This window comes from Crocuta crocuta, unplaced genomic scaffold (genome assembly GCF_008692635.1).
Source record: "Crocuta crocuta isolate KB4526 unplaced genomic scaffold, BGI_CrCroc_1.0 scaffold587, whole genome shotgun sequence".
In the NCBI taxonomy this organism is placed as follows: Eukaryota; Metazoa; Chordata; class Mammalia; order Carnivora; family Hyaenidae; genus Crocuta; species Crocuta crocuta.
In genome coordinates this window covers 1865191-1881233 of record NW_027532403.1, presented here as the reverse complement: position 1 = coordinate 1881233, position 16043 = coordinate 1865191, and the positions used below count along the sequence as shown (strand labels likewise).

General features: G+C 34.6%; 1 protein-coding gene across 1 annotated transcript in view; it reads left to right on the top strand.

Moving 5' to 3' along the window:
- Positions 1 to 16043, top strand: part of COL25A1 (collagen type XXV alpha 1 chain) — a 450359-nt gene that overhangs the window by 388209 nt on the left and 46107 nt on the right. The window contains exon 19 of the mRNA XM_077778460.1: positions 13071 to 13133. Within this exon, the coding sequence (XP_077634586.1) occupies positions 13071 to 13133 (63 nt within the window). The remainder of the gene's footprint in view (positions 1 to 13070; positions 13134 to 16043) is intronic.

The following is a 16043-nucleotide window of genomic DNA, read 5'->3' as shown; positions in this document are numbered from 1 at the left end:
CTGACAGTCTCAGCTTCATAGAAATGTAATTATGAAAGTCACAAAACTCAAAGGAAAATAGGAAAAAAAAGAAAACTAAAAATATAATGCCTCTCTTTAAACACTCTCCAGCCATCTCAATTAAATTTTTTAAATTGAGAACTAGGCACAGGTATTGGTAATATTTGCCATTGCTGGACATGTGGCAAACATATCTGGACTATATATTCTACTACTTAACCTACTACGCCCCTTGAAAAAATTTAAGTGCCAATAGGAATTCTTTAAAGTCTAGGAAGTCTACTTTCATATTTTAATTTTATTCTTAACGTCCTATCAGATTTTGACTAAAATCAGAGTCTTATCATCCCCATAAATTGAACATGGAGGCAGCTGTTTTTGTAATTCATTCATTATAATAATCGTTTTATTGTGTTTTTTGCTTCCACTTCCTGTCAATAACTCCCACTGCAAAGTACAAATCCGATTACTAAACTATTCCGACCCATATACTATTTCCATGAACTTTGTATGTATCTTTTGAAATAATTGCTTAAAGCTTAATTTGAAACCATTGTTTTACATGTTTTAAAACTACCTAAAATGTTATGAAACATACATTTTTAAAAATTATTTAAAATTTTTCACATGGCAACTGGCAAGGCTTAAAGTTCTGCTGCCTTAGCAGTAGTTATTCCTTTAAGATATTTTTACAGCTTAAAAGTAAAATAATCATAATCATAATCAAAATCATAATAAAAAATAAACAAAGCTTAAAAGTTTTAGGTATTTTTTTAAAATTCTAGATGCATTTGATAGAGTAACATCATGCAAGTAAGATTTTTCCATACATTGTTCTCATAGATTTTGAATCAATCTTTAGTGTGCATCAGACCATTCTGAAATTAGTAATCCTAATTTCAGTGTGGGAGTCATGTGTACTGTTTGATGAAGGTTGTGTTTGATGAAATAATATGGCTATGTTAAATTATTGAGTTCCCAGACATCATATGGTATCACATATATTTTATGAGTATATTTGGTATAAGTAACAGACCTGAAAACTGTGTCTTTCAGATTAGCACACAGAAATTTCTGGAGTGGTTGTTTTTTGTTTTTTTTTTTTTGATGTTTCCAGATTAGTATCATAGACATTCAGATATTCCTTTTAACGTATTTTGTCTTTGGCTTCCTCAGTGAAAAAGTATACCCTATGACAACAGTTTACTAAAGGGTCAAAGTCATTTCCTTATCATTTGATATTTAGCAAAATAACTTCATTTTATTGAAGGAACTGTGGCAGTTCCTTAGTAATTCCTATGCATTAAAAAAAAAAGAAGCTTTTAAGAAATGATTAGAAGATCATAGATTTTTAAGCAAATGTAAGAAAATTATATTCAATATTACTTTAAAAGAACCTGGTTGCGTTATAAATAAGAGGGAAGTCATTGGAAAGGAAGGGCATTTGGGAAGGGCTGGGGCAGTGTTATCTGCAGGACTGGCTCATAGGTTAGCAGGGCTGTGCTCTCAATGTCAGCTCGTGTGGCAGGAACCTCAGTGCTGCACTGAAATCCAGCTGTCCCTTCTCCTGAGTATGAGGCAAATCTTGGTGAGAAAAGAGTATGTAAGGGTAAAGGTACTGGGGTTTTACCCCAGTTTTACCCTTCCCCCCGAAACAATCAGAAAACAATTTCATTACCACTATTTGTTATCGTTACCTCTTACTCATTTTATGTCTTCCACCATGAAAAATATCACATGGCATTTCCCTAGTCGTATGTGAACTAGTCCAAATGTTTTGAACTTTTTCAGATTGGGAAGAGTGTTGGTGATTTGACACCTCCAGTAAATACTTTATTCCTAGGGTCCTAGGACATTGCCAGATGTATGTTGGTGAGATCATATAGCTATGTTCCTTTGTTTGTAAAGCCTGACTAGTTACCAATCGATAAAACCTTTTTATCATCCACTGAAGACACTTTTCTCTTGAATTATCAAGTACTGCTGGGGAACTACCCACTATTTGATTTAAATCACAGATTCTGGTTTTGGTTTAATTAGCTTTGACTTATCGCTCTAGTTCAGGATGTGGGCAATATTCTTTCTTTATAATGTAGGTAGTGGGTAGTCAGTATAAAGAAGTCATGTTGTGAAGGAGACAATTTAAGAACACATAGTCATTAGTTGTCATGGATGTTTCGAAACGTAGAGTTATGAATTTATAACTTTACGATATAGCTTCATTAACTTGAGATGTTCTTTACACTTTTACTATACCTTGCTTCTGCTAGGTTGCTAACCACAGGCTAGTTAAGCATGGTTTCCTAGTTTGAACGAGTAACAATATTTAAAAGAGGAAACCACATGTATGAATTTAGAATGTGTGGTAGCAAGAATTTGTGTGTTAGTTTATGCTTTGGAAATACTTCTTCCTGTTGCTATCCATCCCCTTCTTATCTGCTGGCACTATAGACAGCATGCAAATGCCATCCGTTATTTCCAAGACATTGAGGAAACCAGCCATGAAATGCCAGAGAAGCTTTGATTCACCACCTGTTGCTCTCGGAGAATGGTGGGGAACTTAATGAGCACCCAAATGCCTTCCACACAGCTCTCAGGAAATGAGCAAAGTGCCTAAATACAGACCGCAGACTCATCTATCTATCACCTCAGAGTCCCACTCAGAGACAAGTGCTAATACCTTGGGCATACATAATAAAAGTCACCAAGAACAGCCATATCTTAATTTCAAACTACTCTTAGGCTTCCTGCACAAGTATTGGAAAGTTCTCTCACCATGTGGAAGACATTTGGAATTCCTATTTCATGCATTCATGGTTCATATAGTGTCAAGATGTTCAACTGGGAAAATTAAATTATGCGCAATGTACCATGCAGACATTGATCTTCTGAAATAAGATTTGAGCTCAGAAAATGATTTTTATAAACAAGCCTTCTAATATATTTTTCATGGGTAAAACTTATTATAACTAGCTTTTCTGATATCACATAAAAGGGTAAGATTTGAAGTTCCCATTTTTAAAATATTTTTCTCTCCACACTTATTTTGAAAAATATAAATACATTACTTACCCCTTTTATGATTATATTACCCTAATAATGAAGAAGTATAGAGCAGTGTTCAAGACCCCTGACTTTAGAACCAGACCACCAGTGTACGGGTCCCAGTTCTACCCCCCAGTTAGGAAGCTGTATCATGACATTGGGCAAGTGACAATAATCTTCCTGTCCTCTGGTTTCCTTACAGAATCATTGTTGTACATACCTCTTAGAATTATTGCATAAATTAAACTAGTTAATATGTATGTAGCTTCTAAAATGTTGCCAAGCATATAGTAAATCCTGTATAAATTTTAGGTATTACTCTTTCTTTCTCTTGGAGTTCAGAATATTGGAAACATTGGTTATGCACCTATTCAGTATAGTCTTTCTTAATGTGAATAATTTTAACCTGGAGAACATAAAGCCATTTGCATTCGATAGGTTAATAGACATAAATTCTGAAAACTCCTTTGCAGTGAAGGATGAATATTACCTTTAAGAGCAGTAAGATAACCTACTTTCTCTTCAAACATCACACTATTTCCCTTTTCCTATAACTCAAATATATCCTGGGAATAAAGGATGAAAGAACACAACATTCTGGGCATAAGACCTGGTACTGTCAAAATTCTCCTTCCTACACTGTTCGCAAGAAAAACTGGACACATAATGTAGGAAATTCTCTAGGCCCCAGGCATAGTGTTGCCTGGACCAAGACATTTTCTACAAATATGGATTTTCCGTGTCTGCTTTTCTCCTTTCCACATAGACCACCAGCTTATCTCATCATATTCAGAAAGTAATTGGGAAAAGTTTACATAAAGCAATAAACTTAATAGAGTAGGGAAATATAATACAGTAAAAATTACATCAATTGAAAAAAAATCATTTAGATGGCAAAAAAAATTTTACACTATTTTCTCTCAAGCTCGATATTTTTGTTCTGGCTTCCACATTAGAGAAAATTTGACATTCAGATTAAGAATTTGAGGATTGGGAGAGTATGGGACAGTAACTAATTCTTTATACCTCATTATATGAAATCATCCTTGACACTAAATCATATAAAGACTAAATATTATAGGTGGCAGGAACATTTACTTTGGCATTCTTAGGATTAATTACCATGTCCAATAATCTAATAGAAATTTACCATCTAAATCCACTAGAGATGAGGTTCCTTCTTCAGAAACATCAAATTTCATTTTAAAAATAGCAGAGGAACGTTTCTGGAAGTAACATAGGATATGAAATGCATTCCTAAAAGAAAAAAAGAAAAGGAAGAAATACTGTTCGAGAGGATAAGATGTGTTATTGTTACTTGTAATTATTTCCTGCTTGTACAAACTGTGAGCAACTGAGTAATTTTAGAATCCAATTAGGAAACTCATACAACCAGAAATCAGAGATTTTTAGCAGCCATCACAAAATCTCCAATAAACATACTGAATGTGCTTTCATGATGTAATCCTGTTTTTTAAAAAAAAAAAAAGCTGAAAGGTATATTTTCTGAGTTTTAAATAAACCTGCTATTGTAGTTCATTTTCATCATATCACCGAGATGTTTTAGTTTATACTCAAGTTTTATCCTTAAGGGAAACAGTGTTTTTTAGAAAGACTCTACTTTCTCATTCTTTTTTTCCCCCTCAATAATTTTACAAATCAATCATTACAAAAACTAGCTGCCTAGAGGTTCTTATTACAACAAATGTTCTTGCTATAATCCTCAGAAACAGGTATCATGCTGACTTGAATTCTAATTAGCCTTTAAGCAAGACAAATCTTGTATGGCTGATGCATTCAGTGTCAAGACACATTAATCAAAATTATTGGTGATGCTTTAGCACCCAGGCAAATCAGCACTTATTTCCCAAGCCCTGTTGTACTTTTTTTGGGCAGTGAAAATTGTATCTGCTTGGAGGTAATAAATATCATGGAAAACATGACTTGGTTTAAGCTGGTATGTTAAAGGATTTTTAGACAGGTTAAAAAAATAGTATCTTTTACTGCTTTAATTGATAATGACTTATAAAAATAAAACAAATGGTAATAAATGAAAAACCAGAGATTTTTCTGTGGGTGAGAGCTAATCAGTTTGGACTTTCTGGTCACCATTCCATTTAACAGATGGTAAGTTCTGGAAGTTTATAGGGAAACACCTGGGGAGCTATTTCATTGTGAATGAAACTCTCTCTTCCTTTCTTACCTTGACCAATAATCCCATCTATGTATTTGTTGACTCTTGTCATCCACCTATATGAAGGACATCCTTTATGTAACTTTGAAAAAAGAGTGTTAAGTGAACTGTCCCAAAAGCCATTTAGAAGATAAAGGAAGGTCGTCTCAAATACTTTCTTGCCCTGTATTAAATGTAGGCTTGAAGAAAAACCAAATCAGTCCAGTTTTTATAATGGAATTCTAAAACTTAATGAAACTTTTGATGGCTATTATTAAATTTTGGAAAGGTCATCTTCTTAGGGAATTTTCTAGCTTTCCTTTGTCTCTTTGTAACATAGAAGGCCAGTTTTTGTTGTCCTCTTTGTTGGTAAAGACAGTAATTGTTCACATTGTTTTAGGGTATTTTGTTTTATTTTTAGGTATTTTGTTTTTTGTGGCTTTTTTTTTTGCCAGAATACACAGAATCTAGCTCTCTCAGTAGACTATTTAAATGTTTTAAAAGTAATAGCAAATGAGTTGAGCAAAAGTGGCTTCAGTCAAAAGTCTTATCTTTGTTGTATTTTTTTAATCTTATAAAATGAATAGATCCCACCTACTAAACCTTCTTGCTTGTGCACATATTGCCAATTTATGAAAGAAAGCTGGGTGGAGAGGAAGAAAGAGAGCCCTAATACTGACCTTCTCATCAGCAAGGGAACTTTTTGTCTTGTGCAAAATCAGGGTAATTGTTCAAATATAGTCCTTATTAGCTACTGTTCTTCTTTTCATTGAGGTTAATACTACAAGATCAGAGTCGGGGCTGTTGAAATGGTTAGCTACAGTTGGAAAGATCAATGTGAGACCATTAGGCCCTCTAAAATTGGTCATGTGAAGAAACACCTTTGATCTCAGCAATAGCTATTCTCTGTAGATTTGGCTCTGCATCTTTATGTACCCCAGCAGCTTAAAACTTTCGTTCAAATTAACATCTTGGGTCAGATTTTCAGACAGGTCTGCTTGCTGCTCTTGATGCTGCTCCCAGCAATGTGTTGCTCCACTGTGCTTTATCCTGAGTGAATGGCATTTCTTCTGCCCAACCCAGATCCCAGTGTAGTTGCCAAAACCACAGCTCCTCTATTATTGATTTTTTTTTCTACTAGCTTAATACAGGGTAATGTGTACAGTCTTGGTACTGAGACTTGATTTTTAAGCTCATTGGTCATGAGCTAATTAATTAAAGAATAAACAAAGGACAAAGCTCTTGAAATCAGGAGCAGGGAGAAATCATAGGCAACATCTAAAACAAGACTAGAAGATTAACAAATTTTTCTTCATTGTGGAATTTGATGCTACATTAGTGCCATAGTACGATAGCACTAACAAAGCTGAGATTTCTGGTTCTCTGACAACCATTTAATCACTGGGTAGCATGCGGCTTGGGTAGCAGAATATGGTGCCAGCTATTAATTGTGTTTCAGCAGTTAAAATGTTGGATTGTGGTAAGGGTTCTGATAAATAGTGCTGTAATAATATCTATATTATTATTATTATCGAATAATATTTGGAGATTATTTTATATCTCCAGGCTCTGGTTAAATCAGAGCTCTGTATTTTAGTGTTTTAGTTTCCTGTGTCTGTCTGAAGCACAGATCTACTTGGATGTTTCCAGGACCAGTGAAAATGCAACAATAAAAATAACAGATTCAACCCAGATTTAATGGTTATAGTCATGGTAGAGGAACAGAAAATTTTAAGATGTTCATTGTGCCCCATTCTGTTCCTCTCCTGTCTTCTTCCATCTATTTCCCTGCTCCCTCCCTACTTTCTTCCATGATTCCTTCTCCTCCTCCTCTTTCTTCTTTTTACTTTTCCCTTTCCCTATATTTGGGCTCTTACTTTACAAGCAATGACATTTTAAGATCTGAAAGTTGGCTGCCTTCACTCTTTTGATTCCTTTTTATACAGGATCAGCAATACCAGTAGGAGAGGAACCCCAATTGACTTTGTAATCTTGTTCTCAACAGGAACAAAAGTAAAAACTTAAAATGCTATCTCACTTGAGATGGTGAGTGAATTGAGAGATGGAGGAGAATTAAAATATATATGTGTGTGTGTGTGTGTGTGTGTGTGTGTGTATAATGAGAGAAAATATATATATATATATATGAAACCTGAGAGAACAAACTAAAGTGGCTCTGAAGTAATCTTTTTTGTTTTAATTTTTTTAATGTTTAATTTTGAGAAAGAGAAAGAGATAGAGTGTGAGTGGGGTAGGATCAGAGAGAGAGGGAGACACAGGATCTAAGCAGGCTCTAGTCTCTGAGCTGTCAGCACAGCCCGACGAAGGGCTCAGACTCACAGACTGCAAGATCATGACTTGAGCCAAAGTCAGTGGCTCAACCCGCTGAGCCACCTAGGCACCCTTGAAGTAATCTTGTTAACTCATCTTTATACTATTCATTGGTGCCCTGGTGTTCATGACAAACTAATGTTTATTTTTTAAAATACTTATTTACTTACTTTGAGAGAGAAAGAGAGTTAGGGGGGGAGGGGTTGCACAGAGAGAGAGAAAGAATCCTAACCAGGCTCCATGCTGTGAGTGTAGAGCCCAATGCAGGGCTCGGTCCCAGGACCCTGAGATCATGACCTTAGCTGAAATCAAGAGTCAGTCGCTCAACGGACTGAGCCACCCAGATTCCCCTAAACCAATGTTTAAAGATCTGCCTTTCCCCCATTTTTCTTCGATGTTTTGCAGTAACACATCATAAACTGAGAAGATTAACATTGTTTCATAAAGTATCATATTTAATTGTTTTCACTTCAATGGTGGAGCTATTTTACTTGTTGCATACCTGTGTAAATATATGTTTCTTTGATTATGATAGTCAGCATCTGCCCTTTTCAAAAAATCCTCTACTTTATGTTTTCATGTTATTTCTAAAATGCTCATAGAAATTATAATTTGGATTTACTAATTCAAGTAATTGCCTTATAAAAAAGCTTTTTAACTGTAAATTTAATTGCCTCTTCATTAAAAGTAATGTACAAGCTTAAGTGAACTATAGTTCCAATTTCCTTTATTACATCTCTCCTCCACCTTGTGTACTCAGACAAATATGTGTGAATAATTTCCAATTTAGCAATCTTATTTCCCATTGATTAAATAAGATCAGATATGTAAAAACAGCTCTCAGAACTATTATATAGTCCAACAAAAATAGTTATTTCTCCTGTTCGGTGCCTTGAAAACTTACATAGCTTCATTTCTCTATAGTTTGATTTTCTCCAAAAATTTTTTCCCAGAAGTGATCTGTGTTTGGATATTTCAGCTGCTTTTCCCTTCCTTTCCTTAACCCAGTGTCTTTCCCCTATCTTACAATTTTGACTATAGTAAAATAACCAATTGCTTATTTTTTTTTTTTTTAATTTTTTGGTCACAGAACCATAGGTTGTCATGACCTTTCTCCTAGACATTTTAGGAGGTTACAACCTTTAATCAGTCCTTGTCAAAGAGGCAAGATTTTTTTTTTAAGGATTACATTTACTTCGAGAAATTCGGTATAAAAATGTCATTTTCTCCTTTTCCTTCCTTACAAGAAGAAAACTGATTCTTAGTAAACCTGTCACTTCTCTACCTTATATACGTTTGCTTTTGCAATCCTAAAGTCTCTTGCAGATGGATATTGTCTCATAAAGTGATGATATATTCACATGAGAAACTTTAGGGTTACTTCTTGAAAGATGTTGGAGAGGTATTGAGTATAGCCCATACAGGTTATAAAGAAACAAGAAGTCACCTTGTATATCACCAATTAGTTACTGAGATGTTGTAATACTACTACTAACAACAACAATAACAATGATAGCTAGCATTTTTGAGACTGTAAGATAAAGGCAACAATAATAACTAACATCTAGAGACAGTACTAAATGCCTTGCTTACATTATCTATTAAATCTTTTCTAAACCATCCCTTAACAACACCAGAATCTTCCATCTTTGGGCACCTCAGGATTCCAATTTGCAAAGCCAGGCATTAACTCAATTCTGTACCCATACCAACATTTCTCAAAAATTTTGGTCTCAAAACTTTACACACTTAAAAACTAGATTGAAAGAATTTTCATCTATATAGGTTACATGTATTATATATTAAAACTGAGAAATTTAAAAAATGCACTGTGTTAAATAACATTTTTTAATGTAATATAACTGAATTTTCCAAAACAAAACAAAAAATTAGCAAGAAGAGTACATTGTTATACTTTTTTTTGGCAAATTTCTTTAATGTCTGGCTTAACAGAAGGTAGCTGGATTGTCATATCTGCTTATGCATTCAATCTGTTGCAATTTCTTTTAGTTGAAGCATATGAAGAAAAACAGCCTCACTAATTGGACAAGGGAAGATCATTTTTAATAGCCTTTTCATAAAATTGTGGATATTCTTCTTTGATACTACCCAACTGTAACAGCGAAATTTTCCTACTCTGCATGCTAATATGAGTTAAGTGAAAAGGCACTTTGAGGGCCTCTGGTATAAGCTTAGGAAGTTAAGAAACAACCCAAGCAACTCAAGACCATGAGTAGACATATTTATGCATCATTTACTTCAACAATTGTCTTTCAAGCCTGAGACAGAAAAGAAACCAATGAGTATTTCTTCCCCATACTGCCAAGATATAGAGAGAATGGAAATAACATCTCCAAAGTGGCTGGAGCTCTGGAATTAAATAAATATAAAATTGTGATCTTAAAGTTAATTATGCTATTTTTCCCCTTGAATACATTGAAATGAGAAATGATTACATCATTGTGATAGATGCTTTCGTAGAGTGAAATAAGGTAAAACTAATCATACTCAAAGGCTGAAAATTAGCCAATATTAGTAGTGCTAAAATTATTGTGACTGTCAAATGCATTGCTAATTTTATATCTTGAAATAAAAAATTTCCCCCTGAACATTGTGTTTAAAGAAACTTTCTATACTTTCCTCAAGAGAAATTAATATATATTGTATTTTTTAAGGAAAAAAATTGCTTTTGTCTGACCACTGACATCACTGAATTTATTTATTTGTGAATTTTGAAACTGCATGCTTCATCTTTTTATAAACTAAACACTAACCTGAATCAGAAATATGTTTTTCAATATTTACTCTTTTTTTCTTCTCTTTTATTAGTATGCTTTCTTGGTGCTTATATTTTCTTTGCTAAATAGTAAGATCAGTTTATTTCTACTTGAAGATATGCAAGAGTCTTTTCTACCTACAAATTTTCAACCTATTAACTTGCATTATATTTTCATGACAGTAAATCATTACTAATGAAACACATTGACTTTACCACAACTTTTTTCTTGAGGGTGGACAGAGAATATTTCTGTATTTGTCTATAAAATTTTATTGGGAGAAATATGTTACTTGTAAATAAATGTATTCCATGTGATTTTTTTTCATTTAAAATAACAAGTTAAACTCTTTTTTAAGAAGTAGAATGGTCATCATTGATTTCTCTGAATATAGTTGATTTTCACTTTAGACTATTAAAAGATCATCCAAAATTACTTGTTTAGATTTTCCTTTCCATTTTGTGTAAGAGTGTGGGAATAGGTAGAACAGAGTTGTAGAAAATTTACAAACAGTAAACCTAAAGCATTATTTCCCCTCCACCTTTTTTTTTCTTAAGCCAGTACCATGAACATCAGAGCTAGAGATAAACATATTTGAGTTATGTATCAATGGGATACATTTTGTGGTAGTGATATCCTTTTGTTTCCCACCCAGTACCTGAGGTTTTATATAGAATACTTTCAAAAATATTTGATGACATTTTAACACTTCTTATAAAATACCCTGTCTATATCTTCCTGCTCAACTCTAAGGATCAAAAAACAAATGTTGAAATATCACTACATTAGAAAAAATCAAATGTATTAAATAACATTAGCAACTGCTTCAGAAATAATGGGGGGAAAACAGTAAGTATGGAACAGAGCCATTGAATTTTCTGCATTAAAACTTCTTTATAGATTTCAGGAAGTTAGACTCTTACATTTGAGCTCACATTGTTAAGAAGAAAATAAAACTTTGAATATTGAGGAAATGTGAACATTGGTCTCAGGTGTTTTCTGACACCAAACATGTGGTATCTTTTCCAACACCAATTCTCCAACTGTCTGATCCTCTGACACCAGCGAGGTGTCCTACAATTCCATCCTATTGTGATACCGACTACTTAGGGTTAGCATCAGACTCCACAGGTTTTAAGGGCTCAGTCCCACAAGGCTCCTCGAGACTGCCCTCACTTTAAACCCCCAAACACAAATACTAGGCCTCCTTGTTACCTGCACTTCTGACTTGGCTACAAATTCAAGGATATAACAACCAACCCACTTTTATCCTCACTTAAATTTAATAGTTTGCCACCATAGCTCACAGAACTTAGAAAAAGTGTGGTGCTCAACTACCACAGTCTATTATAGAAGATGCAAATGAAAAGGTACATAGGGTGAAGTCAAAAGTCTCAAGCACTGGAACCTCTGTCCCCATGGAGTAGAGATGTACCATCCTGCCAGCACATTGATATGTTCACCAACTTGGAGGCTCTCCAATCGCCACTGTTTAAAGATTTTATAGAGGTTCCATTACATGGGCATGATTGATTAAACCATTGGCTATTGGTGATTGAATTCAATCTCAAGCCCCTCTGCCATCTCTGGAGGTAGTGAGAGGAAAAGAACTGAAAGTTTCAACCTTATCATAGCTCCCATCCTGAAGCTATCTAAGAACCCACAAGTCACCTCATTAGCATAAACTCAGGTATGTTTGAAAGGAGTTTGTTATGAATAACAAAAGATACTCCTATTATGCTTTATCACTCAAGAAATTCCGGGTGTTAAGAGTTCTGTCCAAGGAACCAGGAACAAGACCAAATACATTTTTTATCATATCGCAACTGGTTTCCTCCAGGTAGTGGGGAAGACATTATGGAGGTATAGCAAGGAGAAATATATTCCTTTCATGCTGAACATTCCTGAATCTCTTTCCTAGCCACATCTACTGTATCAGTTATCTATTGCTACCTACCATATTACCTTCAAAACTGAAAACAAACAATTACCTCACAGTTTTGGAAGAATAGGAATTTGAGCACAATTCAGATGGTTGTCTATGGCTCAGTATCTCCCATTAGGTTACAGTCAAGCTGTAAGCCAAGGCTGTGGTTTCCGAAGGCTCTACTGGGGTGGAACATATGCTTCCAAGCTCACAAATGTGGTTGTCGGCAGAACTTGGTCCTCACCATGTGGACCTCTCATAGGGCTACTCACAGCATGGCAGCTTGATTTCCCAAAGCAGTGATCCAAGTGAGAGAGAACAAGATAGAAGCCATGGTCTTTTTATAACTTAGTCTCAGAATGATATCCCTTTACTTCTGCCAGTATATTCTATTTGTTAGATATGAGTCAGTAAGTCCAGTCTACACTTCAGCAGAGGAATTACACAAGGGCATGAATATGTAGCAGGCAGGATCATTGAGGCTTATCTTCGAGGCCACCTACCACATCCACCCTAATATAATGGATCTTAATATGGTAAATGTTAAAAAATGCCAGACAACAGATGAGAAAGAAATTTTTAAAGACGTGTATCTGGTTTCTTTGTCACTTTTACTTTCTAAAGTTTCTCCAAAGCTTTGCTCAGAGTATTTTCACTGATCAAAACCAACGCTGATTAATTTTCTAGTCAATAGCTTGATCTCATCAGGAAAACCGTGTACAGTCAAAGGAGTAAAACCCCAGTAAAAGTCAATCAGTTTAACTTTACTTATTTACTGCCAAATGTATAACAATCTCATGTGCCCCATTTTTTAAAGGGAGAACCAGGTTTCATTGGTCCTCAAGGAGAACCAGGCTTACCTGGGTTACCAGGAACAAAGGTAAGTGGAGTTTTTTCCTTCCTTTATTTCTGAAATATTTTGTAATATATTTTTAGTCCATTATGTTGAAAGAAGTGTGAGGTGACTTTATTATCTAGGTGACCAGATATTTTTGCCTAATAGAGAACTAAAACAACCTATCATTTGTTACTAACACTTCTAATGGGAATACCATATTTAATAGAGTAATAGAAAGTTAACTCCAGAAAGCTTTAGGTAAGACAGGATGATAGTGAAATATACTATTGTTGCTCTGGTTTTCCCCCAGGGATTCTTAAATTGAAATGATGCTATTTGCCTCTTGATCATGTGAAAAAGTGGGAGAATTCTGATGAGGAGAAATAGAACTCATTAACTTCTGCTTCTTATTGCCAATTTTAGGACATACTTGTAAATCAAGCATTATTACTATTCCCCTCTCACTGCCTAGATTTCAAAGACAAGTACTGATGTCATATAGATGCCTAAGTGCCTCATCTCAAAAGGATCTATCCTGAACAATGTCTACAGAAAAATTCTGTAATGAAAACCATTTCATGATCTTCCACTTGGCAACCCTAAAGAGGACCCTAAAAGCAAAATCTATATGCCACCATATAAAAAATTATGTTGCTGTGGATATAGTCAGACCCATAGTTCTCTTTTTATCTACCCAATAAGACATAAAAAGGTACAGCTCTGAGGATGGAACTTTACTCATGACAGACTCATGAATCAAAGGGGCAAAATTAGATCAAACTACATTCTTTTATTTTTAAACTATAGAAGTCTTTGTCTCAGTGTGTATTGCATTCACCAAAAATAAGCCAAGATGATTTCTAAGAGCTAGAGAAATATGTTCATGGTCTGTTTTGACAGAGGGGTCCTCATTTCCACTGATCAAGAGAAAATAACTCTAATCCTAGTAAATGGAAACTATGTGTGGCCCAAGGGGGACTGAAACTCAGTAGATTTTATGCAAAATTTCTGTTTTCTCAAGCAATTTCTTTTTCACATTATGAGCTTATTAACAAAATATGAGGAATGCCTGATTTAGCCTGAACAGATTCACACAAGCAATGCACTTTCTGGAATAAAGAGACAGAAAACCAGAGAATAATGAAGATTCAGTATTCACATGAGAATTATTGTATTTATTCAGGCTTGCAACCTCAGAGCCAGGTAAAGAAAGAAGGCAGACTCATAGATCAGCAAAAAGAAATAGAAAACTTGGCCACTGACAGAGAGAACCAGGCATGAAGTAGATCTTTAAATATTTGTGGCATTTTATTTGCCCCCCCCCAAAAAAAAGAAAGAAAGGGGGGGAAAAAGGAAATTTGAAGAAACAGATAGTAGGTAGTTGAGTTCATCCCTAAATATCTTTTCTTCATTTCACTGATTTAAAACGTTTTTGTAATTTTGGGACACTTAGCTGACTTAGTAGAGCATGAGACTCTTGATCTCAGAGTTGTAAGTTCAAGCTCCATGTTGAGTATAGAGATTACTTAAAAACAAAATCTTTAAACTACTCTGTAGCTTAAAAAAAACTCTTCTGATGTAAACCCATAAAATCAACATTAATTACTGTTCATGAAATACCCAGTCTTATTTTACAGACCAGATACTTTTATAATAGATACTACTCTGAAATCCCCATAAAAGTAAAGAACGTACTATACTTCTTTTGTATTTCCACATGAAGGAATGTGGGTAGGAAATTTGTTTTATTAACAATATTAGCAATTTTTAGTTGAATTGCTCATCTAACATGAATGTGGTATCATAATGGAAAAATCATGTTTATTTACAAATCTCTTTCAGCTGAACAGTGGCCTTTTTTCCAGTTATGTAAGCAAGTCTAGATTTGTACCACTAAATTCAGATCTTAAAAAAAATTAAAAAAATAAATAAAAAATAAAAAATAAACCAACCCTGCATATTTAACCCCCAACACAGTGAAGAGAGATCATAAGGAAGGAAGATGTATGATGGTATCTAAAAATCTGTTTTATGTACTGCTATGTCCTCAGTGTCTATATCAGTCTAAAGAAATGGTGAATAACTCAGAATACTTGAATAAAATGTTTATGTATTAATTCAACACATTTTTTTGCCAGACATTTTTCTAATATTTGAGAATGAAGAGTAAATGCAACAAAAACAGTTTCTACTCTCCTAAAGCTTACATTCCACTATGTGTGAGACAGGGATGGAAAGAGAAAGAAGTAAACACACAAATAGTATAATTCCATAGAGTGATAAGCAGCAGATTAAGGGCATTGTGACAAAATGTTATTCTAGATAAAGATATATAGGCTCCACTCCTGTAGTATACTATACATAAATGATTTTCTCAGGCTTGTGCTTGTCTTTAAAATAAGCTCGTAGTTACTATTTCAGAATTCTGTGAAATAGTTAAAGAAAGACCAAATATGGTACATTATTTAAAAATTAAAATTTCATATACCAACAAAGGCCCTTCCGTCTCTAATCCCTGGAAAATCCCTTCCGGAACAACTTTTCCATCCAGATAAGTCCCTTGCCTTCCTCCCAGCCTCTCTGTGTTCACACTCTTCTCAGTTCATGCTGCAGAACTACTGAGTCTTCTTTAATCTTTGCCCTAATCTATCCCACCTCCCCTGCAAACCCCCAAAATCTTCCCAGAGTTGGGATGAGATAAAGATCTTGAAATTTAGAGCCCAACATTACCCATGACCAATCCAATGCTATTCAATTCTCTTTTCTAAGATGAATCAGTTTCGTCAATGAGGAGGGTGTCTTTCCCACCCATAAACATGCCATCACCAGTCTGAATTCCAGACCTGTTTGATTATTGAAATTCTACCCATCATACAGGAAGCCGACACTCTGTACTCTGTGTTCAGGAATGTAAAACGACACGGTCTTCCTGGAGAGCAATTTGGCAAGCTT